Raw genomic sequence first — 27,052 nt, forward strand, 5'->3', positions numbered from 1 at the left:
TGTGCTTATTTTCGAGTCAAATTCAAGCGATTAAAAATTTCATTTTGACCGTTATTTTTATAATAAAATGAAAGAAAAAAACTTAATGAATAATTGAAATAGAAGAGAATATATGGTCGGCATTACTTGCTTACAGCAAATATAGAAAGCATTGTTTACCTATGAAAATCGTTAATGTTTTGCGTCAAAACGTGTGGAATACCCGGTATGCCGGTTGCCAACTTACGTGTGTAAATCTGGTTGCCAACTCTACGGTTAAGCTTAATCTGTGGCGCTTGGGAATCAGCCGCAAAGTTTCAAAGAGTACCGTGTACTTGTTAAAAAGCTTTATGGTTCCACCAAGTACCGTTTCATCTCTTAATCACCCGCAAAGCTCAACATTGGAACGATTCGATTGAACGATTGGAATGTCAAATCAGTACAATTTGCTTCAAGTTAGGTATAAATGACATTTTGGCTAACAAATTGAAACCGCCATTAAAAACCAGAAATATTAGAATTTTCTGCACGAATTATCTCAAATAAATGATAAAGTGTATAAAAGAACTAAATTAAATAAAAACTCCGAGTAATCAATAGTATTTTAGTCAAAAAACGTGAAATTCGACATACGCGGATATTCGAGTTACGCGGATTCGTCGGGAACGCAGAAACCGCATAAATCGGGAACAGACTGTACTTTTAAATGTCAAAATCAAAATCGTGCAATCATGGTAAGTCAAGTGGTCGTATCTCGAGGGTCGCCTGTAATTGAAATGAGAAACGGAGAGAACGATAGAAATATGTCAGCATAGCTAACGAAAGCATATCCCATTCAGCAAACGAACTATTTTGTCTTGCTCTACTTAACGCACAGTTATACGATTTAAAGCAAGATAGCATGTCACTTTTGTTGGTTGGGATTGCTTTCTTAATGCTCACAGTTAGCTTAGAGAAAGAGAAACTTCATACTTGGTGCGCGAGTCAGTTGTTGTGCGTAATGTATTACAAATAATACAATATATGGCTATTGTTGTGCGTAATGCGTTGTTAGAACAGTGAATACAAGTAAATGTTTTATCAAACAACCAATTATCAATATTTCAAGATAAGCCGTGATAGAGACTGCTTATACATACTACGTGTTGTGCATTGCATTCCTTGTTTTGTGTGGAGCTTCATTGACCAACTACGCATTATCCATGACTCAAGTCTGCTGATGATGTAGGCTATACACTATATATATATATATATATATATATATATATATATATATATATATATATATATATATATATATATATATATATGTATATATATATATATGTATATATATATATATATATATATATATATATATATATATATATATATATATATATATATATATATATATATAAATATATATATATAAATGTGTGTGTGGTTGTGTGTATTTGCGTGTGCGGGTGTGTGCGAGTGTGTTTGTATGTGTGTGGGTGTTCCAGTTTCAGCTAAACCAATTCAAGTTGAATACATAGCACTCATCATGTTAGGTGACTTTGGGTGTCGATCATTTCAATCAATTTCAAAAAAATTGTTTTATTTTTAAGCATATGCAACCGCGAACAGAGTATACATGATTTAAAACGAAAAATAAATTGTATTATCGTCGAACATAAATGTCGGATTCAATTTATAAGAATCGTTTGAATCAACAGGAATCCTTTGTTTTACAAAACGAACAAATGTTAGTTGAATAAAATCGAAATACATTATCATAATTATTGACAGAACGAAAAGATTGAAGTAAATTCAGTTTTGGAATTTTACGTATGGCTTCCGACGCATTATTCTCGTCCACCGCGGAATCTTCTCGCCGAAGATCAACATTCTATGTACCATTGACCCAAACATCTGAGGAAATTGAAAGTATACATGAGATCGCAGAAACCACAGTTTCTGTAGAAAAGAGTGCACGCAGAATATCCAGCACTTTTCTATAGAGAGCACCTATCAACCGGACCTGAGTGCATGTAGCTTTGCTTGGAGTTTGAATGATTCATTTAATGACAATTTGAACCATGCGGCATGTAAAAGTGAACAAGAAAACAAAATAAAACGCTATGGTGTGGTTTTGAACGCTAGAGTAAATATAGACGATGACGAAACAAAGTGCCATGAGGAACAAACTTCTCGTCGCCTTCAATCGAATACGTCAACACCGATTCGGTTGGGAAAATCTCGAAGCCGAAGCAACATCTTATCCAATCTATCAAAGGATCATGGTATCGCGGTAGAAAACCTCGCAAGCCGCAGTGGAATCGTATGTGATTTGATTAGAAGAGAACAGTCCAATACAATGTCAGACAATTCAATACTAACGGCAAAAGACAAATCCAAGACGTTGCCACAGAATTTATTTCTTGTGAATTCAATGCCACCGAAGAGCACGTTCGATAGTAAAAAATCGAGTAGCATTGCAGGACTATCTTCTAAACTACCCGCACCTGCCATGGATTATATGATTAGTCCTACAAAATCTATCAGTTTCATACGCCGAACCCATTCCACCAAACTTTCGAGAAGCAATTCATTGCTGAAAAGCCTTACTTCTAAATGTGTTGATCAAAGCGGTTGTAACACAAGTCTGCTTCGAATACCAGTCAAAGAATTAGAATACGCTCGACTATGCCGTATATTGGAAAAGCCTGCACAATTAGATCATATGATAAGAGATATCTTTATTTTATGTAAAGACGAGAAAGTGGAAGAAAACGCTGTACATTCAGGTAAACATGAAACTTGTTCTTATATTTTAAAGAAATTTGAGTCAATCCTCGTGATCTAAACGCAAACATGAGTTCATATCTATAATTGATCGATCAGAACGACGTGTGTAAAATTTCTATTTCTTTTTCGACACAACAGTCGTTGTCTACCTGGATCTATTGAGGTATATTTTACTTTCTCTTTATATTTTTTCTTTCTTTTTTCTTTGGCACAACAACCGTCGTCGGCCAAGGCCTGCCTTAACTATTAGTGAGTTTGCCTTTCAGTAATTTATCCATAGCAGGATAGTCAGCCCTACGTATAGAGGTATTACCATCTGTGTTCAATGATGTATACCTGGACACTTCAACATGAATTCAAATTCCTTATGCTAAATGAAAATTAATTATAATATTTCCTTTGATCTCGACAAAGCATGGCTCGCGAGTCGCAAACAGCTATTTACTGTCTATAGGAAAATGGTTTTCTCTAATTTATCAATATTATAGTAATTATTATTATTATTATTATTATTATTATTATTATTATTATTATTATTACTATGATTATTATTATTGTAATTATTACTATCAAATTTATTGTTTATATTCTTTCTTTTTTCTTTTCTGTTGGGAATTTTTCAATTTTGCGCTTGGCTAGTAAATCATCACATAGAAACAGGGAAGATGGCTTGATTTTACGATTTTGATATAAAGGTTCAGTAATTGTTTCTCATAATTATAGAGGACCAAGAAACTGGACTCTGATGCGTAATCACTGTCGCGTAATCGCGTGCCTTTTACATAGAAAAAGAAACAGCGGCAGAAAGTTTAAGCAAATTGAAAAAAGTGTTGCGATTACTGCATTGTTCTTGTTATAAAGAATTCGATTTACAAAAGCTACAATGTATTCTACAATTACAGGGTTTCGAATCATATAAGAGAATAGTTCAATCACTTAGGGAAATGTGCAAATCAGTAGGGACAATCGGCAAAACGGTTGCAATCATATAGGGGAGCGTGACAATCGACTGGGGCAATTTTGCAAGCATACTGTGCAGCTGTCATCAGACTGTGGGTGCCGGAGTAAAAAGCATCGAATAGATACAGATGATGTTTTCTCAAAAACATCATTTAAAGTTTTTTTCGTGTAGCATTCAGCTGTACACATGACAAAACTAAATAAATCCAGCTGCTGAGCCATAATGTAACATCAAACATTAGTAAAATTAACGAAAATATTTTAAGGGATTTACGGCGGCACCTACAGTCTGGCGACAGCTCCACAGTAAAATGCTTGCTAAATTCCCCTAGTCGATTGCAACACTCCCCTAGACTTAGAGGCGAAAGAACTCCGCAGGAGCCAAAGCCTCTCTAAACCATACTAACAACAACAACACTCCCCTGGCTGATTGCAAACTTCCTCTGCATGCTTGTAACATTCCCCTAAGTGATTTAATTACTGCTTTATATAATTCGAAACCCTGTATTGTTTATTATTCAGCTGTTATTTTATCTTACTTTATAATTTAATACGTTAAAAAACATGATTTTTTATGTTGTTTCTTTGTGTTTCAGACACATCGTATGAAAAGGCGTGTCGTCGAGGATCAGCACCTAGCACACCTGTTATGGGTCAAAAGGGAGAGTCAACATCAAGATTTACAAATTTCTTCTCTAAAAGGTTATTCACGTAGTACAAATATTGTTGTTGAACAATAATTCTTATTTCTTAATATATATTTTTTTCAGATCCTTTCGATCTATTCCTTTAAAACGGACTAAATCTGTAATTAAATTAGAACGTTCTAAACGTGGACAAGGAGGTATCAGAGGTTCTAGGTCACACGAAAGTCTGCTATCCACTCACGTAGTAATGTCTAACATTGATTTAGCTTGTATTGGAACTATCGAAGTGGTTCCTGTGCATTCGTCTGTCCTTGGCAGGCGCCATTGTTTTCAAGTGCGAGGTATTTCGCGTGAAGAGCGATATTACAGCTGTGGGACACGCCAAGAACGTGATATATGGATACATAGCTTGCGTAAATGTATCTCTCCAAACAAAGACAATCGGCGACGACTAGATAATTCATTGAAAATGTGGGTTTATGAAGCAAAATCATTGCCACCAAAAAAGCGTTACTTTTGTGAGATATATATCGATAAAACGTTGTACGGTCGAACATCCGTCAAATTGCGAGCAGATCTCCTTTTTTGGGGTGAATACTTCGATTTCCCAGATATTCCAGAAGCAAGCATTATCACCGTAAATGTGTATCGAGAAGCAGAAAAGAAAAAAAAAAAAGATAAACATGTGCTTGTTGGATCGGTAGTCATTCCCATTGAAAAAGTTGCAGCGAGAACTTTTTCCGAAGATTGGTATCAAATTTTGATGGAGAAACAGGACAACGTAATAAAGAGCCCATCCAAAGAACCGGCACCAACACTTAGAATCAAATGTCGATACCAATCGATTGATATTATGCCATTGGATGTCTACGGAGAATTTCACGAATTTTTGAAAAAAAATTACAAAAAAATTTGCGAAGTTATTGAACCAATCATCGGAGTTAAAGCAAAAGAAGATATTGGACAAGCATTGGTACTTCAAATGCATTCTCAAGGAATGGCTGCCATATTTTTGTCTGATGTGGTTGCGTTAGATTTATTGCGAGTGGATGATCAAAGGCTAACGTTTCGCGGCAATTCTTTAGCCACGAAAAGTATGGAAGCGTTTCTTAAGCTCATCGGAGAGCAATATTTACAGGACACGTTGTCTATTCCAATAGCGGAAATAATTGCGTCCGATCGAGATTGCGAAGTAGATCCAACTAAAGTGAATGGATCGTTATCGCGTCAACAGCAGGCCCTTCGAAGAACTGTTAAATCCGTGTGGATAGCAATTGCTGAGAGTAGTAAGAATTTTCCCAAGCAGCTACGAGATTGTTTTGCAACATTTCGTGAACGATTACATGATTTGGATCGCGAAGACATGGCAGACAATTTAATAAGCGCTTCTATATTTCTACGTTTCTTATGTCCAGCCATTATGTCACCTAGCTTGTTTAACATCACTAATGAGCTTCCATCAGCGCGTGCAACACGAAATTTGACCCTTGTTGCCAAGACACTCCAAACGTTGGCAAATTTCACACGCTTTCAAGGAAAAGAAAATTTTATGGAATTTTTAAACGATTTTCTGGAACAAGAAGCACCACGTATGAAGCAGTTTCTTTACGACATATCGTGCTCCAATTTTATTAATCCAGACAATTTTATGGATTGGTCTGGATGTATCGATCAGGGTAAACAGTTGTCCATTTTGCATAGCTTACTGTACGAAATAGTGCTAAAACTACCAGCTGATAAACAACATGAAATTCAGCCACTACCAGCGATTCTTGCGACGATTACGCATTGCAAGCAAGTAAATTGCACAACATTAAATGCAGATCAATATTGTACTGGAAAACCGCACATTGTTCAGGTCAAAGAAAACTTACTATCAAAAAAAGAAGACATTCTTCCAAGTGCTGGTTCCGCCAACATGTCATCCAAAGAATATTCCACGAAGAGAAACCCAAAAATGCTCAAAAACGAATGTACCTTACAATCGTCAAATACTCTTCAACCGTCGACACATTCATCTAGTTTTTCTCTGCATTATTCTACGAGTACTTCTACTAACTCATTAGTCAATAACACAAAACAGTTGCACAAAGATGCCACAGATAAAAATGATGACATATGTGCAATGGGCAAGCTTAATTTCAATAGCCAATATGGCTCGAACATCATCTGTAGTGGTAGTTTACGGACTTATTCATCTACAGGAGCTACATCTTTCGGTGCCGTGAACAGCCTGATGACGAACAGTTTGCGAAACGAAAAAGAAAAATCGAATAATTTACAAGGTGATATTAGAGCCAATACGTTACCACGTTATAACAATTATACGACAAGCGTTTCCATTCGCGAAAATACTTATCCAGAGAGCAGTAACTCGGTAGGGTACGATCACGATGTCAACGGAAATTCAATGTTAAATGGAACCAATAAGAATCTTATCCAAATTGACATCGATCCCACAAATCCAATAAACAGGAAAAGTCCCACGCCATTATTAAAAAACATATCGTGTTGTCATTACATCGCTAACAATCGAATTCAAGAAGGGTCTCATCAACGTCTTACAAGTCCAGGCTCTAATCTTAGCGACTTGGATAAGAATGCATTTAATTTGGGTATTCCGCACAATGATACAAATCGAGAACAGCAATATTCTCAACATATCTACCCAGCACCTGCGCTGAAAGCTTCTAATATCACAACAATATCTTCGTTTGTACCGCGTCAGTCGACAACAACATTCAACCCATCCAAAATGCCAATGAGTCTAGAAGATTTGGAAGATTTGTTAAATTATGCTGATGAACAAAATCAAACTTCGTTTAGCGAAAGTGTTTCCAACCGTGGTGGATGCGATCCATGTGGTACAAATACCAAAACAAATATAGCTTCCAACGGTAGCAATGCGTCTATTAGTCAAATCTCGAACAAATGTAGTTCCGGCTATCAAAGTATCCCTACGCAATCGACGAGCTCAAGCCCGGTAGAATCAACTGGCGAGCAACATAGTCTAGTTACTAATAGAGCACCACCATCACGTAAATTAACAACTACCCTTATTGGTTACAATATAGGAACAAGTCAAAAATTATGCATGAATGATCAAGCAATCGCCAAAGCAGATTTACCAGTATCCAGTATTAACATGCAGCTATCCAATAAAAGCGACCCGCTCGTCACATCACACGGAACCATTCATCACTATTACGATCGTAAAACGCCAAATGAACAAAGCAATGTGAACAGAATTTTAAACAACAATTACGTTGATATCTCGTACGATGTCTTGTCACCGTGTAAAAGTCCGATTGCAAGCAAAACAACTGAATGCACCAGCCTTGGAATTGATGAACACAACGATTTAGCACATCCCGTAGAGTATTTTGGAATAAATCGAACTAATCATCATTCACGACATAAAAGAAAAGCTATACATGGTATCCGCAAAAGTGGTGGTAGCATACAAAGTGAGTCGAGCGACGATGAACGAGTCAGCAATACCACATCAGAAAACTTTAATGATATTGATTCGTTAACCACGGGAAACGTATCAGCTTTAGACCGAAATCATATTTCGATAAGCAATGCTAACGATTATGATCAAGCTTCTTCCGGTTTATTTGGATGTCGATTAGGATGCAGGCGTATGCCGCGAACTAATCCATTGATGCAGGTAAGTTCAATTTTGTATTGACCGTTTATTGTTATTTTTTTCATTTATTTCGTTGAGATATTATGATATTATTGTTGTGATTTTAAATAAACGGTTGAAACAACTTAAATTGTTCTGTAGATGGAACAACACAACGTTGTATACCAGGGGTCTCCAAACTTTTTGGTGAGCGGGCCACATAGGGGGCAAACATCGTGGATGAGGGCCAATCGTAGTTAATCTTTAGAAAAAATATCAATTGTGTCGGGGGGGGGGGGGGGAGGGGGATTGGCATGAGGAAAAAAAAATAACACATCTTTTTATGTTTTATGGGCAATCCAAATCCGAATTCACTTTATATTTTTATCTTTCATATTATTTTCATTTTTATATGTTGATGTAAGTTTATTCCACTCTACTAATGAGTATATCAATGCGAGCGATGGAATTGCTTCTTGGATCCTGTTATCGCTGTCAATTCAGGTTTCAGATTTGACGTTCCTATTAATAATATTGATTCCATATGTTTGTCTGTCATATTTGATCTTAAGCTATTTTTCACATATTTCATACGTGAAAATGTTTGTTCGCACAAATATGTTGTTCCAAACAACGAAATATATCGACAGGCAAAATCCTTTATCTTTGGGAAATCGGTTTTTGGTAAAAAATTATAAAATTCAATTAAACCTTCTTTAAACTTGTCCTTCAAATAGTCGTTTGCTTGCATTTCTATAATTTCCATTTGCAACTCATCGGGACAATCCTCAACAACAGCTTCAAATGGATTTTGAAAAATTCTTATTTCTGAAGCTTTTTCTTCTACTTCAGCAAACCTATCATTAAACTGGGTTTGTAGTTCACGTAAAAGATAACTAGCGTAGTCAACTGGAAACTCTACGTTTGTTTCTTCTTGAAATTTCTGACACTCCGGAAAATGCGTTAATTTTTTTTTTGTAGTTGTTCTATAAACAATCTGAGCTTTGATCTGAAAGCTTTTATATGCGTGTATAGGTCAGAAATAAGATTATCTTGCCCTTGAAGTCTTAGATTCAATACATTTAAATGATTTGTAATGTCCGCAGCGAATGCCAATTTCCATATCCAGTTTTCATCACGTAGCAATTGTTCTTGTTTGCCCTTGACATCTAAAAATTCCATTACATCCTTTCTTAATTCGAGCATTCTGGTCAAAAGTTTTCCACAGCTTAACCATCTCACTGCTGTGTAATAAGGTAGATCTTGATAATCTGCATCATTATCTTTCAACATGTTTCTAAATTGTCGAAGATTCAGACCATGTGACCGAATAAAATTAACTATTTTAACCACTGGTTGAAGAACGCAGCTAATATCTAAATATTTAGCACATAACGCTTCTTGATGAATCATACAATGCACAAACATAGGCTGCGGAATTTTTCTTTTTTTGCACTCTTCTTTCACTTGGCCTACCAAACCTTTCTTAGTACCACTCATATTTCTTCCTCCATCAACAGTTACATAACTTAGGTTACTCCATTCTAAATTGTACTCTGAAAAAGTGTTAAGCAGTTTGTTGAAAATATCTTCCCCGGTAACAGTGTCATACATGCTATGTAAGGCAGCCAATTCTTGTGTTACTTTCATGTTTTCATCCACTCCTCTGATGAACACAAGAAGCTGGGATGTTGATGAAATATCCAACGATCCGTCCTTTGCTATTGAAAAATATCTAAAATTGGTTGCATGTGTTTTAACTTGATTCATAATATTTTCACCAATATCTTCGACACGACGAGCCATGGTATTTGGACTCAGTGATATATTTGTAAATTTTTTTATCATTTCTGGGCACAGTTCTTGGACCACTTCCAACATGCACTCCTTCACTAATTCACCATCAGTAAATGGTTTACCTCTTTTAGCCAAAATATATGCCACTTTGTAACTGGCGTTAGTTAAAGATTCGTTTTCATTGGCTAATTTGCAAAACAGAGCCTTTTGCGATGAAAGTTGGTGGTGTAACTTAGAAAACTTTTCGTTGCGTTCTTTTCCCTGCAACTGACCATATTTATCCTCGTGTTTGCTTTGGTAATGGCGACGCAGGTTATAATCCTTCATTACTGACACAGTTTCGTTACAAATCACGCACAGCGCTTTGTCACCATGTTTTGCAAAAAAATATTTTATGTTCCATTCTTCTTGAAATTGCCGACACTCTTCAACAATTTTTCTTTTCTTGCTCTCGGTCTTGAAATTAACCAATTGACCAATTTAAATGTAAATTTTCTGTACGGTCAAGAGTTCCCAGTCCGACTGATAGCAGATTACTGTCGATTGCTTCGAAAGATTTTTGGAAAGTGGCGGCCTCAAAATCAATATGACAACTGCGGTGATAACAAAAAATATCAAGAAATCCTCAACTCATCATATCTTCCTCCTAGCCCTCCCTCTTTTCTCATTCGTAGCCAAACAATAGTTCAGAACTATCGAAGAAGCTCACATCATTGGATTTACAGGGTTCTCAATCGTTATTTGTTTCCGTTTTAAATGCTCTCTGATTTTTTATGATTCGTTTAACAATTTAATGAGTGTTTGCCTTTATTTGATACATTATTTGTTCCTAAACTCTTGGCACCATCCTATAAAATCGTAGAACGCATAGAAAAAAACATTGAGCAAACAATAAATGGTGGGTAAACTAAAACCGAAATACCAAACAGCTACTGCAAACCCTGTATTGCATGTATGTTAAAATCAGACGAAGAACGAAATCGAAGCGAAAGAAGAAAAAATGACGAAAGAGTGTGCTGTGGCAATAGCACACACGTGCACACTTGGCGACACACGAAATCTGGTGCGATACCGGCTCTGGAGCAAGTGCACACATGGACACATTTGGCCACACCAGCGCTCTGTTTTAGTGCAGGTAGTTTTCTGCAGTCCACGGTGATACTACATACAGCCACTCACTTGGCGATACACGTTGTTTCATGCGATGCGGTGGACGTTCAGAATTCAGTGGTGCAAATACACACATGCACACACTTGGCGACACACGGCTCGGTTGGCTTGGCAGAAGCGCATACACACATTCACGCAGTAGACTTATGCATTAAGAATTCACTTTTATTCCAGTGAAGTAAGCGATGAGCGGCGTAGCACATGTCGTTCTCGTTCTCTCTTTCATGCTCATCCGTTCTGAATAGAAAGACCGACTGTCAGACTTGGGCGTATCGAAATCGACGTTTGAGCTTTGCGGGCCGCACGGGAGGGTCTCGCGGGCCGTAGTTTGGAGACCCCTGTTGTATACTATGATATCTAACAATTACCAATACATCCAACGTATTCAGCCATTTAGGGTTGTTTCGAATGTGACTCTTGTATTATGCGGAATAACAACTAATAATGTTTAAACAGATAAACAAATAATTATATTACATTTTCGTTTCAGTATGATAATGATGATGTATCGGATATCATTGGAAATAGCGGTGTCGACACTGCTTTGACAAACCATCAAAGAAATCAAAGTTTTCAAAGCCGCTTTCATCGACGTCTATCGATAGAGTGTGCACGAGCACTATCAGATAGCTCTACCGACGAAACCGAAAGTGAAAAAACGAAAACTTTCAACTCGAACCAGCACACAGCGCAGCATCATAATCTTAGCATTTGTACTACAACCCATACAAATATTTTCCGCGAAAATGACACCAGAAGGCGACGGAATGCAAACAAATCAGTTGAGCAGTGTGAGAGAGAAATTCAGAGACTACAGGCATCATTAGACTCCATGCGGAAAAAACTAGAAATGTCTGAGCCAGCAGAAGGAAATGCCAATAAACTGCCAGCAATTACACAGCAAAGCGACAGTAAAATTCGAAGCATAATAGGAAGGTACGTATCAGTTTAAGTATGATTGACTTTTCAATCATATTCAGTCGAACCCCTCATAACGAGAGTAATCCGTTCCAATGAATCACTCGTTATGCGGGAGGGTATTTTCAATACATGTTTATGAAAAAAGAAATAGGTCAAGAAAAGTGCAGATATATAGGGAGTATAATGCATATATGGATTATATGGCAACAGTAATGCATTGAACAATTCTAAGTATCGAAATTCTCGCCTTCACGAGCCAGTAGATCAAGAATGCATGCAAGAACACTCAGACTTGTGAAACACACGGTTCTTAGTAAGGTACACTGGTGGACATAAAAATAGGAACTTTTTTCTGTGACCGAAAGACATAGTTCTTGTCAGAAATATTTGGTAGCCCTGAAAAGGACTGTTTAAGTGGTTGTTGGGAGGAGGTGTTGCGGTGTTCCACAGAGCGAAAACACATTCTAACGGTCAATGTGGTGACCGTTATTCGCTATCACTTCCTGACAGCGTTTGGCCATATCGCCGATGAGCTTACGGCATTCGCTACTGGGTATGTTTTCCCACATAACCTTGCAGCGTGTCCATAAATCATCGGCTGAACGTGCAGGCTGGTTCTTAAGCTGACGCTTGAGAGTTGACCACAGATTTTCAATCGGGTTTAGGTCAGGACTCAACGCAGGCCACGGTAGAACTTGCACATCCTGGTTTGCCAAATAACATTTAACTGTTCGCGATGTGTGCTTAGAGTCGTTATCATGCTGAAAGATGTAATGCTCTTCGTCTCCGAATTTTTGTCGGGCGTATGGCAACATCTTACGACTAAGTATTTTTCTATACCCTTCCGAGTTCAGTGTCCCGTTGATACGGAACAAAGGACCCGGGCCGTGCCAGGAGAAGCAACCCCACACCATTACGTGGCCGCCTCCGTGACTTCGGGTTTTTATCGTATTTTTCGGATGATACGCCTGATTAGGAAGGCGCCAGACGTATTTAATGCCGTCCGAACCATCCAGATTGATTCTGGACTCATCCGAAAAACTGATTTTGCTCCACCAAAAGATGGATGCAGCTAAATGTTCTTCGGCAAACCGAATGCGCGCTTCTACGTGGTGCGGCAGCAGCTTACGAACCTTCCGCGGTCTCCGGGCACAGAACCCAGCGGCGTGTAAACGGCGAGACACCGTTTTCGCCGAAACTTGCAAACCAAGCTCCTGCTTGATTGGAGCGCAAGTTTTGAAAGGATCCGCCTTGATTATCTCAACAATCTGCGCGTCAACGTCGGCCGTTGTTTTTCGCGGACGACCTGTCGATTTACTCGTAGCTTCGCTACGAATGGCATTGTCCACAAACGTCCGCGAACGGCCGAACGCCTTGCAGATTGTCTTGATCGGCACGTTCTCACGATATAGCCCCTGAATGTGTTTTCGCTCCTCTGGTGTGCAGTGTTTTCCGCGACCCATGATGATTTTGTGGAATTTTTAAATAGCAACCTTTCACCTTGACCACTGATGGAAGAATGAAACAAATTTTTTTTCTTTTATGTCCACCAGTGTACACTAAACGCTAAAATACACGTTCTGCACACTTCCACGGCCGTAGCCGAAAAGCGCCTCCAATATTGTGAAATAAGAAGCAAGGAAATGGAGTGATTAAACTGATACTCCATCTCGCTTACTCCACCTGTCGATTAGCACAGCAAAGTTATTAGCTCCGCTATCTGATCTGAAAAGAGTTATCTGGACGTGGAGTCAAGGCGCTGACGGCCCACTCCGATTTTTTAGATTTTTGTATGACTTTGTGAGTTTTGGTTTGGTAGTGGGCATTACACTGTTTCCCGGTACGGTGTGAACAGCATTATTCAAAACTTATAATATGTATTTCAACAGCTGTCATTACTTATGAGTGCTGTGCTGTTAAAAAAACCTCTCGCGATTGTTGCATAATGCCGTTCACATTAGAAAATGACTCGGAAAACAGTGTAATGTGTCACTTACACTTTTCCTCCCCAAATAACCAAATCGGCTTTAACCCACTGTAAAGCCACTTGAAACCCACGTGGATTACTGGTGGTCGATTCAGTCGTTAATCCACCAAATTTTAGAACAATCGGAGCTGTCAGTTCCGATCATATGTATTGACTTTGCCCGCGCTTGGCCCACCTTTTCCAAAAATGTTGACGAGGAAAAGATGGATCAAGGGGAGGCTAGAGTCAATATGCTTAACAGGATTTTAACACATCGATTACTTTAACTCATTCATTTGCATCACAGCATAACTTCGGCAATATTATAAATTTATAAACTGTGCTCTGACCTTAAAAAAAGTGACTTAAACAAACATTGAAGTGGCCGCTTCTGCAGATGTGTGGTTTAACCCAACTGACAGTTTTTTGGCTTTGTAACTGCAACTGGATTTTTAGTACAGGAAACTGATGGCGTTTTCGGTATCTTGGTTATTTTTGTCTACACCTATATAATGCCCTTTTTAGAAATAACTTGATATTTAATGATTCTTAGTATTGAAATTCTCGAAATGATCACGATTTCTTATCGGGAACAAAAATGAAATTGCTCTTATTCGAGATTTTACTCGTTAAGAGAAGTAATTCTGGAGCATTTAGAGCATAGAGCGACAACGTCGCGCGCGACGAATAATAGCTCAAAATTTCGAATAATGATTCATTTTTTTTGCAAAATTGAGCTACTTTTTATCGCGCGCCACGATGTCGCTGTATGTCTATTTGAACGGTAATTGTTCAATAGCCGCGTTCTCACGCGGCATATTCTACTAGAAAATATCTGTCAAACATACATGTTCAGGCCCGTGTCTGTGCTCCATCGCATGCGATTTTATCGCACGTGCTGTCAAACGCTTTTTCGTATAATATTGCGATTAATTGGATGATTTGAATAATATAACGATTATGAAAAATTAATTTGAGATTGTTCCTACAAAACACCACACATTTAGTTTAACAGATAAAATCGGATGCGGCGTCCGACGAAATCAAAAAAATTTGATTCCGTCGTACGACGAAATCGCACGTCCGACGTTATCTGTCAAATCCCATATAAAATTTTGACAGGCCTTCCGATAAAATCCCAATTGACATTTTCGAGTTCTAAAATCGGGGTTTCGAGCTATTTCCCTTAAACTGGCACCTTAAACTTCCCTTAAACTGCACCAGTTTAAGGGATTTTTATAACAAGCCCTTTAAAATCGACGGTGAAGTGTATTTTTCGATGCTTTCTTCTCTATCCTTTGGGAAATTACGTATCCAATTCTTATTACTGGTCGTATAGTCATTTTATACAAAAAATCATTAAATTTTCACCAAATAACGCTGTACAAAAAGTACCTTCTTTTTTCGTCAAATATTAAAGCAAATTAATCTTAAACAATTTGGACGCATTCATCATCCAATAAAAGAAGGTCATTCGCACGCACAAACGAAATTTTGACACATTCTACATGTTTTATCATACAAAAATCCACATATTTTGGTATCTCGAGCAACATTCGAGCAGATCATGGTTAAAAATTTAGAACAAATGTCACTTGGGATCGCATCCGATGGAGCACAGAAACGGGTCTCACTGAGGTAGGGGAAGTCTAGCAGCCTGTGGCTACCCGTTGCGTAAATTCGAGCAGTTGTTGAGTTTCAGCCCGTGCCTTTCGCCGCCAGCTGATTGGGTGTTGTTGTGTATGCGTTGATTCATATATGTGCATTGCGGTTGTGTATTGTATATGGTGAGTGTTAGCATTTATTAATTTGTGTGTGACCTTGAGACGATGCCGGAGAAGCTGGTTCATTTGGGATTTAAAGTATTACCAGTGTATTGATGGATTATTTTATTTGGTGCCGCTGCTGATGAGACCATTCGATGCCCGTGCCAATCGAGGGAGAAGAAACGTATTTCAAACAACGCACGCACGCAAGCACGCACGCACGCACGCACGCACGCACGCACGCACGCACGCACGCACGCACGCACGCACGCACGCACGCACGCACGCACGCACGCACGCACGCACGCACGCACGCACGCACGCACGCACGCACGCACGCACGCACGCACGCACGCACGCACGCACGCACGCACGCACGCACGCTCGCACGCACGCACGCACGCACGCACTCACTCACGCAAAAACACACTGTCTCTCTCTCTCACACACACACACTGCATGGCTGCAAAACAAATCAAAACAAACTGCAACGCGAAACGCAAGAAGTATCGTACCAATTTATAATTATTTATACGTGTGGCGTATCTTTAAATGTTTTTGGCAATGTCATGCAAAGTAGCATTTATGTTATGTTTCTCTAATTTCTGTGCATTTTTATATTCCCGGCCTTTTAAAGTAAATAGTTTCAAAACATCCTTTCAGAATATAAGTACATGCAATTCGTGTGGTTTAAAAATATGTATTTAGTAGTTAAACCGTAAAACCAAACGCTTTCCGTAGCTTTAATCTGACGGAAAGCTGTTGGACAAAAACCGGTTTCCCTTTTGAGTCAGGTAATGCAAATGACCTTCGTTCATTTAGATAGAGCAATCATCCGCAGTAAGCGATACCCGATAAACGCGATTTCGCAATACGCGATTCCTCTAAATTTTTGTTTTGAAATTATCGACCCTGAAACCAGTAGTATAAACTCTCTTTCCATAGAAATCCGCTATACACGAAAACTCGAGATGCGCTATTGTACTCGGATCCGTACGATAGCGTATGTCGGATAGTGACTGTATCTTGAAGTTTTCAAAGCGGTTTAAATTAAAAGAAACATCTTCTTCTTCTTTGGCACAACTACCGCTGTCGCTCAAGTCCTGCCTGTATCCTCTTAGTGAAGTGAGCTTGGCTTTCAGTGACTTATTGTTACAATTGCAGGAAAGGCAGTCCTACGTGTGGGGGCACGGTCTATTCGGGACTTGAACCCATGACGGGCATGTTGTTATGTCGTACGAGTTGACGACTGTACCACCAGACCGGCCCACAAAACAAACATCAGTGTTTTTTTAAATTATCAGAAAGATAATTATAAACTAAGTACAGTGGAGCGCCGTTTATCCGGGCTTCTCGGGGCTTGACATCGCCCGGATAAGCAAATAACACGAATAATGAGTCAAATGATATATTTTATCATCAATTCCTCATTAGGTTTTAGAAAATTTTCTTATTTTTTGATAAAAATAACGCAGTTTTTATTAAATTCATGTTTTTCCACTGAAAATATTTGAAATATGCCATGACTTATAATGTTTTTTGTTAAGACGATGTGCTCTTATAACCGCTTTTTCAAATACCCTCCTCAGAACGCAATGTCACCTTTGTATTGAACTGTCATTTCTCAACAGCACGGATAAACGGAAAGCCGGATAAAAGGTACCCGGATAAACGGCGCTTCACTGTAATGATTAAAATGTAATTTATAAAATTTGCGTATAACGATAACCTAACTAGTAAGCATATACATGCACGTGTGTTATTAATTAATTCAATTTTTGTGATCCACATATGAGTGTAATTAAGTAAAACAAACAATTTGCTCTATTCCTTTTTCAATTTTTCAAGATATTTTTTTAAATATAAACTTGTAAATTTCACATTCTTAAAAGTGAAGTAACATGTACATAAATATATATTTAAATAAATATATACGCCGCTTCCCTTTATATGTATATATAACTAAATGGAAAGATGTCCGGTGTATATGTATTTCTTATATTTATGTTATATTTCTACGTTGTTTATATAATTATTTTTTATATCATTACATCGACATTTCATTATCATTATTTATATCATAATGGAATATTCATCATTCATCTTTGCCAAATTCAACCTGTCAATTTCACTTTGCTTTGAATTCTAAGTTAGAGTAGTGGGTGCGCGTTTAAAAAAAATAACATCAATAGCTGGCTTCGCGAAAGATAAGGTATAAATTAACAGTCGTTAAAAATTAACCAGAGTTGTTAAAAATTGCTAGAATTTAGCATCGCGAACGTATTGAGTTCATTTGTTAATTTTGACGACTGGTCCTATGCCGTCGTTAAACAAACGACTGTCAAGAGCGCATGCGATACAAATTAACAGTCGTTTAAACATTTATAAAAAAAAAAAAATATACTGCTCCAAATTCCCTCCTGTGTTTGCCTATATGCGATATCGACCAGTCGTTAGCTGTTTTGACGATCGTTTATTTTAAAAGGAATGAACAACAAATGAACTCGGTTAAACCAAAATGAATTTTAAACGACTGTTAAAAAGAGTTCATTTATTCGCTATGCCGGCTGATAGCTGGTATCGCGAACGTAATATCTTGAGAACGAATAGTCCGATCGTAGATTCCAGCCGGTTGTGATACCAGCCGACTCCGAACGAACCCGGACGACTCGGGAAGACTCATGACTGCCCCGGATGAAAACTCCGGATGGCCTCAGACTATTCGAACTAATACAATCAATATGCTTTTCAGTTCTGCCCAACAAAACAGACAACGTCCATCACGCTTTTCAGTGATAATCTCCACGACTCCGAACAACTCCAGACGACTCCGGACGGCTTCGGACGACTCCGGACGACGCCGGACGACTCTGGGCGACTCTGGGCGACTCTAATTCCGGGCAGATCTAGTGGTTCCATTTTGCCGGAGTCGGAATCGGACTAACAATAGTAGGAGTTGGATCGGAGTCGTACGTGCGCCAATACGTAGCGAGAAGAACAAGATAGCTCGCGAGTAGAAGAACAAGACCAACTTGCATAGTGAGAAAGTCAAAGTTAGCTCGCGACCGCGCTGCCTGTCCAAAATACGCATCGAGAACAAATGTGGCGTTCGCGAATAACTTTGTTTTTTTGAACATACTTAGTAATCTTTAATGTTGTTCGTCTTTTAAAACGTTCTGACGACGCATATAACACTGGCTTATAAAAATTATAAGATGGTTGCAATAAACATCCTGTAAACGTATTCTTAAGCACGTTTTAAAACTTGTTTTTTTGAGTCTAAGGAAACAAGATCAACAGATCTTGTTGAATGCATATTATGTCTTGAATGAAGGTAACTTGGAACAAATTATACAGGCTCTAGCTGAGATATGCTATTAACGCAAAACGGTTTTCCGCCTTATATCTTGTTAGTTTGCATAGTTTGCATATTTAAACTTGTTAGTTTGCACAAGTGCTTCCTAAAGCTATGTGCTGTTTAAAACTATCTTAGCCATACATATAGCACTACAAATCGACTGAAATTGTGATCAAAAAAGTTCTTCTGATCTTAAGACAATGGAATCCATTTATATTTATATGATTTTGATTTGTGCGTCCAATATGTGTCAGCCATATTAATATTGTGATAAACAAATTCATGGTTTACATGAAAAATTGAAAAAGGCAAATGGCAATCAAGACGCTTTTCACGTCTTGTTTACTATGGCACAGCCTTGAAATAGCTTTTGGTTCAAATTGAGGGCGTTCCAAACAAATATATATCTTTAAAATAATTAATTTTTACAAAGATGCATATTATTGATATGTTCAAGAAGCCCTGCGGTAACGCAACGTTAGATGCCACAGCTTAGGTTTAAATATGGTTTTATAAAAGGGTGTAGCGCTATGTAAGCAAAAATAGTGTATTTTTTGCACAGTTTCTTTATTCTTCATTATTTTTACAGATAAAATCGTTGATAAACACCTGTCCTCGCTTTTTTCACTTCCAATGAAGTGGCTACCTAAATCACAGCTTTAGTTTCTTCCACCTTCACAGATAATAAGCGCTCCAAAGCCTCCAACGTCTTGAACAGCTACATGCTAAACGAGAAAATTACAAGAGCTGATTTTTTTTACCGGCCTCGTGGAACAGTCGTCACCTCGTACGACTTAACAACATACCCATCATGGGTTCAAGCCCCAAATAAACCGTGTTCCCATATATAGGTCTGACTATTCTGCTATGGGTAAATCAATGGCTGGTATTATTGAATTCGTTCGAAGCGGAAACGTACGGCGCTCACATGAAATCCTAGGGATGGCAACACATTTCTTGAGCCCGCTACTACAACGCCGCGGTGAATAACTGTAGCAACCATCTAGTACGTTAGGAAATGAGTGTCTGGACGTACGCCGCCGCTACGAACGTATTCAATAATACCAGCCAATAAGTCACTGAAAGCCCAGCCCACTAGTGCTACAAGCAGGCTTTGACCGACAACGGTTGATGTGCTATGCAAGAAATTTTCTGCGCTCTGGAGACTATGGCCGTTCATTACTCCTCAATACCAGGTGCTAATGCGAATTTGTTTAAGACAATGATTCCAGACAGCCAAATTGCTGCCAAGCTAGAGATAGGATGCACAAAATTTCCCTATTTCATAATTCTAGTCCATATAGGATACAGGTCGATGCATAGCTCTTTTTTGCACTAATACAAAGCTCTTGGATTTGACAATTGGTTTGAAACATTGAAACATTAAATTAAGTGTCGCAGCGCCAACAGATGGATTGCAGTGTGAGATTTTAGAACGTAAATAACGAACAGGAGGAAAGCCATTATCTAGGGTCAGCGGTTTTTGGATTTTACAGGTGCTATTCAGCCGTACCGGTGAACTCGTTCGTTCCCGGGAACGTTCGCCGCGACGCTCATTTTCACTCATTTCATAGCCCTCTAGATCAAAAATTAGAAAACCGTATAGATTTTGTACTGGGCAACCTAGTGGTACAACCCTGTCCACTCATGAGCGACGAATGTTTCTCGTCGAACGAGTTCGCCGGTACGGCTGATTGATGTATTTAACTAATTGAAATAGTGTACAGAAAGAATGTCAGCTCTTTTAAATAACGTGGTGCAACTTAGCATGGATGGGCGAAACGTAAATTGGCGTTTAATGAATGACTTTAACTAAGGATTGCAAAATTGTTGTGAGTAATACAGGGTTTACCTAGCCCATCCGGCATCGTCAAAATGTTATTGGTCGCCATAAATACTTTTTCGGGTGACGCAAACCCTCAATTGGGCACTGTCATTTCTATTCGGACCTTATGAAGTATGAATTGGGCATAGAAGAGAATTAAAGCCCATCTCCCTGAATGCCCATCCTTTCCTGGGCTACGGTTTTTTGGTGAATTTCGAATTGTATCGTAAATGTCTTTCATTGTTAGTTCTTTTGTTATCTTCTTCTCTTTCTTCTTTGGCTCAACAACCGATGTCGGTCAAGGCCTGCCTGTACCCACTTGTGGGCTTGGCTTTCAGTGACTAATTGATTCCCCCCCATAGCAGGATAGTCAGTCCTACGTATGGCGGCGCGGTCTATTTGGGAATTGAACCCATGACGGGCATGTTGTTAAGTCGTACGAGTTGACGACTGTACTACGAGACCGGCAAAGTTTTTGTTATAGTTCGATTTAATTCACAATTCTCTGGAATTCTAGAAGAACATGTAAAATTAGAGTCTTAGATCTGTTCTTCTGTTGAGAAAAGCTGTTTAAAATGTTTGGTATGTAGTCATGAATCTCTCTAGGGTTTTCTAATACAGGGTTTTCGGGGGCCGTCATTTGAAATCATATGACGTGGCGCTTAAGGTGTTAATACATCAATTAGTTGAAATAAGCCTATTTTTTCGAAAACCGTTTATTTACCTTCTGATGAGAATGATGCATGTTGCAGTCCAAGGGGTACGAAAGTGACAGCTCTACAGTATAACCGAACATGTCAACGCATAATTCCGAACAATTCTATCAGTCGTATCGGGGAACTCGTTCGTCGAAGAACGTTCGTCGCTCATGAGTGGGCAGGGTTGTAACACCAGATTGGGCAGTACAAAACCTAGACGGTTTTCTAATTTTTGACAATAGAGGGCTATGAAAAGAGTGAAAATGAGCGTCGCAGCGAACGTTCCCGGGAACGAACGAACTCGCCGATACGGCCGATTATTGCTGGATGTTGATCGGCCAGAGCATGGACTCCGTTCGCCGAAATCCGTTCGTCATTCACTTCAAAATGAGCTTAAAAACAAGAACCCGCGACGCAAACCGTACAAACGGGAACGAACGGATTTATCAATGAAAAGTGAGCGCCGTCACTATCTCATGAGTGCAAATGAGTGCCGATTGGGTGTCGCGGCGAACGGAGTCTACCCGCCCGGCAAAATGAGTGTATGTTTTGAGTGATTTGAGTGACGCTGTCGAAATACAGTGTCTCTACGACCAATGAGTTACCCACTCACGCGAACCCTCCCCCACCCCACCCGCAACGCACGGTGCGCTCTGCAGCACGGTGTGTTTATGTTCTTTCGAGCCATGCTACCAACACATCAAAAGCTTGTTGTTTTCGCTTTCTTTCATGCACTTATTCTAAAACTAAACACAAACACGGTCATTTTTTATTACATTAAACACTTTATTGAAACATAAAGCACACACTAAAGTACACATTTAGAATCCTTCATACTCACGAATGGCGTCATACTGCAAAGTACCGGGTCGAGCCAGGCTGCGGGAAACTTGTCGACAATCTGCGTTGACTCTGTTCAGCAAATTCTTACCTGTCGATCCACGCACTGCATGTGCGTCTGTGCACACTGTTTATTCACTGCACACTTCACCAAAACACACCGGCGCACGAGACTTAGACGAAATGCGCACCAACGCACAAAGACTGCGCGCGGGACTTAGAACCAAACACACACAACCATCTCGGGCAAAGCGTCGCGCTGTACTGGTGGTTTTGTACGCGTAGGAGGGGGGGGACATACGGAGCGATGGTTCGATGCTGTAGTGTGAGCGAGACAACACGATGTGACGAGCAGATCCAAGTTGGTGAGCTCGCTGAAAGAAGACACACACATTCACAGACGGCTCGTCAAAGCACGGTATTTGTATTGGTGTTAGTGAAGCGCGCTTGTAAAACAGGATGCGAACTCTCATCACAGCGCGTTTCTCCTTGCTTCCTCAAGCTTCCTCATACCCCTTGGCCTGAATCACTCAAAATTTGGGGTCTCATTGTTTTCGTGGTAATGATAGGGGCACTCAGCAAAAGTGAGTGACTCTCAGCTCGGTTACCTCCCAAGCGGAAATTTTCGGACGATAACTCATACACTCTCATAATTTGACAAGCAATATATGATTGTATGTGTGGTTCTTCCATTCGTAACATTTCGCTCTCCAAGCTAAGCGTTGAAGCAGGTTATGTGTATTTCTTTTTGACTACTATGTTTAGTTTGCATTTAAATCAGTTGTGTTCTTTCGTATCGTATCTTTCATATAAATACCAACAATTTAAAAACTATTTAACCTCAAAATGTCTAACGCTAGACGTGAAATGAAGATAGCAAATATGCCATTGCACGCTGTTGTGGTTATGTGCCGAAAAAAGTCTGAATCTCGTACACTGTTTCGTTTGTCAAATCGTGCACGAAATATCTATCGAAAAAACAGCCGAAAAGTGACTTTTTCACTCGCTTGGGGTTGTTCCATTTCTGTTCTGCCTCACAAGGTGGGAACAGAACTGGAACTAAATTTTTCCCGTTTTGTATGGAATAAGATGTTCTATGTAGGGAACGTGTCACAACTGTATGGCCACGGGGCCATGGGGTTTCTCAACGCTCATTTTCTCAAGCACTCATTAGTGCCTTTGAGAAACCTACGTTCTAAACGTTTGTTGATTCGGCACAAAATCGGTTTGAGAATCTTTGAGAATCTTTGAGAATGTTGACGATGCAGCGATCGGCTAACTGAAATATAGTCAATTGTGCTATTTGTTTTTCGGTTATCACTTTAAAAAATGTATTCAAAGTTTATAACTGAAAAAAATGCGATCAAAAACATATTTTCTATTTAAAGCTCCAAATAAAGCTTCAGTGGCTTTATCAGTTTCTCAGAATGAGAAAAAAATGACAACGGCCACGAGCTCGCGTGTGAGAACAAGTTTTGAGTGCTTGAGAAACTTAAATGAGTGCTTGAGAATGTTTTCTCAGCTTGAGAAAGCCCCGTAGCCCCGCGACCTATCAATCCCCTATCAGTCCCTATAGCCGATGGTTAATGTCGTTTGTTTGACTTATTAGCCGGCGATTTAAGTTACACTTTATACTGTGGTGTACGTGTTGCCCACAACATCTACATGTGGGTTTCTGACCTCTGTGTGTGGCCAGCGTGGATTCACCTTGTAGTTCTATGTACGAAGGGAGAGGTTTTGCTATCACAATCCTCACAAAGCGATGTCCGTTTGGTAGACTGAAAGCCCGTTTTTCTTCTTTCCAACATCCTTAGAGATGTGGAGCCCTTTCTCATAGCGTTGAAAGTGGTATTTAATTTTTTCAATTGCAATTCGGGGAGAGATGTCGCAGATGTGGCAGTTTGAAAATAAAATAAATAAAATAAACTAAAAGAAAATTAAAAAATAAAAAATTATGAGAATGAATACTTGTGTGCCTTGACACAAAAGGGCATGCTTACCATCGTGTTCTTCCACAATCTTCAGAGACTGGTCTCTGGTTCAGACAATGGTCTTTTACGTCGATATAGGCGCAAGTGGATGTTTTTCGTAGGTGAATATGACTCACCTGTTCTTGTGCTAAGCATAGTTTTGAAGTGATGAAGTCCATTACTTCCTTAGATGTTGGTTTCTCAGCCATCTTCGAGAAGTCCACTCTAAGCGAAGCTCCTCATGACGGATGTATTAGACTTACACTTTTGATCGCTCTCTCTCTCTCTCTAAACACATCAGTTCACTCAGAGCTCTAGAACCGAACTGTAACTAGTACACTCGAAACGCCCTGGTACGCTAGCTGGAGAGTCTGGGCAAAAGAAGAAGGAAAATGCACCAATAGGCAATGCCAGTGTAAGGTATTATTATTACAAAATGAGTAACAAAACTGTTCATTAAAAAATAGTCTTGTTCTAAATTCGCTAAAATAATATGTCATAAAATAAAACCTTACTACATACTTATTTACTTACTTACTTATCCGGCGCTACAACTGCTTTCCGGTCTTAGTCTGTCTCATCCCGTCCGGCAAAATGAGTGTATTTTTTGAGTGATTTGAGTTACGCTGTCGAAATACAGTGTCTCTTCGACGAATGAGTTACACCCTCGCACGAGCCCTCCCCCTCCCCACCCGTAACGCACGGTGCGCTCTGCAGTTCTCAATGTGTTTGTGTTCTTTCGAGCCATGCTACCAACACATGTAAAGATAGTTGTTTCTTTCGTTTTTCGTTTTCTTTCATGCACTTATTCTAAAACTAAACACAAACACTGTCATTTTTTATTACATTAAACACTTTATTGAAACATAAAGTACACACTAAAGTACACATTTAGAATCCTTCATACTCACGAATGACGTCATACCGGGTCGAGCCAGGCTGCGGGAAACTTGTCGACAATCTGCGTTGCCTCTGTTCAGCAAATTCTTACCTGTCGATCCACGCACTGCATGTGCGTCTGTGCACACTGTTTATTCACTGCACACTTCACCAAAACACACCGGCGCACGAGACTTAGACGAAATGCGCATCAACGCACAAACACTGCGCGCGGAACTTAGAACCAAACGCGCACAACCATCTCCGACAAAGCGTCGCGCTGTACTGGTGGTTTTGTACGCGTAGGAGGGGGGACATACGGAGCGATGGTTCGATGCTGTAGTGTAAGCGAGACAACACGATGTGACGAGCAGATCCAAGTTGGTGAGCTCGCTGAAAGAAGACACACACACATTCACAGACGGCTCGTCAAAGCACGGTATTTGTATTGGTGTTAGTGAAGCGCGCGTGTAAAACAGAATGCGAACTCTCATCGCAGCGCGCTTCTCCGTGCTTCCTCAAGCTTCCTCATACCCCTTGGCCTGCATCACTCAAAATTTGGGGTCTCATTGTTTGCGTGGATGAGTGTCCGAAGCCGCTCACGGTCTTGCGCCTTCGTCTGCCTAGCCGTTATCCCGGCCGTAATGACGGACGCTTCCACGCCATCCTTTCATCTCAATTTGGGCCTACCACGCTCCCTTTGTCTTTGTGGATGGCCTAAAAAGACTTAAGACATTCAACATTAAACATTACTGCACTCAACATGTTAAAGGAGCCAAAAATCTAACGATTTTTTTTCATTTTGATTTCAGATTGCTGACCATGGAGGAAGAACTGCGACAAGAGCAATACAAAATGTCTTTAGTTTTGTCTCACAAACAACGTGTAATTGAAGCTCAAGGGAAACAAATCGCAGCCTTAGATGCGGCAAACAATCGACTGCTATCCGCATTATCTACCTTGCAGAACCGATATGAAAGTCAATCAAATCAAAGTGATGATACTTCATCATCGCATCCAAACGCGGGTGCATCCTCTTGCTAGATGTATAGAATTATCATATAATACCACATTATCATGTCTAGACGACCCAAAAAATCTTTTGCAACAATGTTTGGCGACGCTTTCTTTGATAGATGTTTTAGCACGAAAGTATGGCTAAGTTGGGTTGTTTCGTCTGTGAAAAACTCACAAACCCGCTACAAACACAGTTGCTCCTAATTTTGTTCTAAACTTGAGAATGTTTTTTTTAGAATAAAGAGTTCGCAAAAATATGTCGCGGTACAAAAGTTGGTCGTCTGGAAGTAGTAGCCGGCATCGGGAAAGAAATAATTTCACTTTCTTTCTGGTTTTTTAATTGAATTTAGACTAGCGGCATACTTTTTTTGTACCGTCGCAATAGGTTTTGACTAGCATCATCTATTTTTGATTACGAGCAATGGATTATTAACTAGGAGCAATTTATTTCTGCATGTCCCTGTGACAGATCGACCTGAATAATAATCTGTGGATGATATTTAATTTCATCCACCTATTACTTTAAAGGATTTGTTTTACTGTAAATATCATCCACAAAATACAGGGTTTTACAAGTCAGAATCGAATGTCAGCAAAACAATTTCATACGCTCAAGATGCAGTTTAGCTGTCAAAAGTTGTTGATTCACCGCACCGATGTTATTTTTAACAAGCGCAAAAAGATGCCTTTCGCATCGTTTTGCAAATTCAAACACGCATTTTGAGATTATTTGTATAAACATCAATTATTTTCAATTAAAAAACAATTATTTTCAATTCAAAAATCAATAAATACGTTGTACAAGTATTTTAGCCAGTTTCGCATAAAAAACGGTGGAAAAGCTACTTAAATTTGG

The 27,052-nt window shown here is 39.3% G+C and overlaps 1 protein-coding gene across 5 annotated transcripts; it reads left to right on the plus strand.

Moving 5' to 3' along the window:
- The first annotated feature begins 827 nt into the window (after positions 1-827).
- Positions 828-26,453, plus strand: LOC120906782 (ras GTPase-activating protein raskol). Of its 5 annotated transcripts, XM_040318793.1 has the most exons (6): positions 2,642-2,750; positions 2,984-3,000; positions 4,308-4,413; positions 4,482-8,031; positions 11,447-11,892; positions 25,992-26,453. In XM_040318793.1, exons 3-6 carry the CDS (start codon positions 4,361-4,363, stop codon positions 26,221-26,223), a joined length of 4,281 nt encoding a protein of 1,426 aa, XP_040174727.1. In that variant the 5' UTR covers positions 2,642-2,750; positions 2,984-3,000; positions 4,308-4,360; the 3' UTR covers positions 26,224-26,453. The 5 variants fall into 5 exon arrangements, with proteins under 5 accessions (XP_040174718.1, XP_040174734.1, XP_040174709.1 ...); XM_040318784.1 differs by lacking the exons at positions 2,642-2,750; positions 2,984-3,000 and adding an exon at positions 828-1,047; XM_040318800.1 differs by lacking the exons at positions 2,642-2,750; positions 2,984-3,000 and adding an exon at positions 828-972.
- Positions 26,454-27,052: the final 599 nt, after the last annotated feature.

This window comes from Anopheles arabiensis, chromosome 2 (genome assembly GCF_016920715.1).
Source record: "Anopheles arabiensis isolate DONGOLA chromosome 2, AaraD3, whole genome shotgun sequence".
NCBI lineage: Eukaryota > Metazoa > Arthropoda > Insecta > Diptera > Culicidae > Anopheles > Anopheles arabiensis.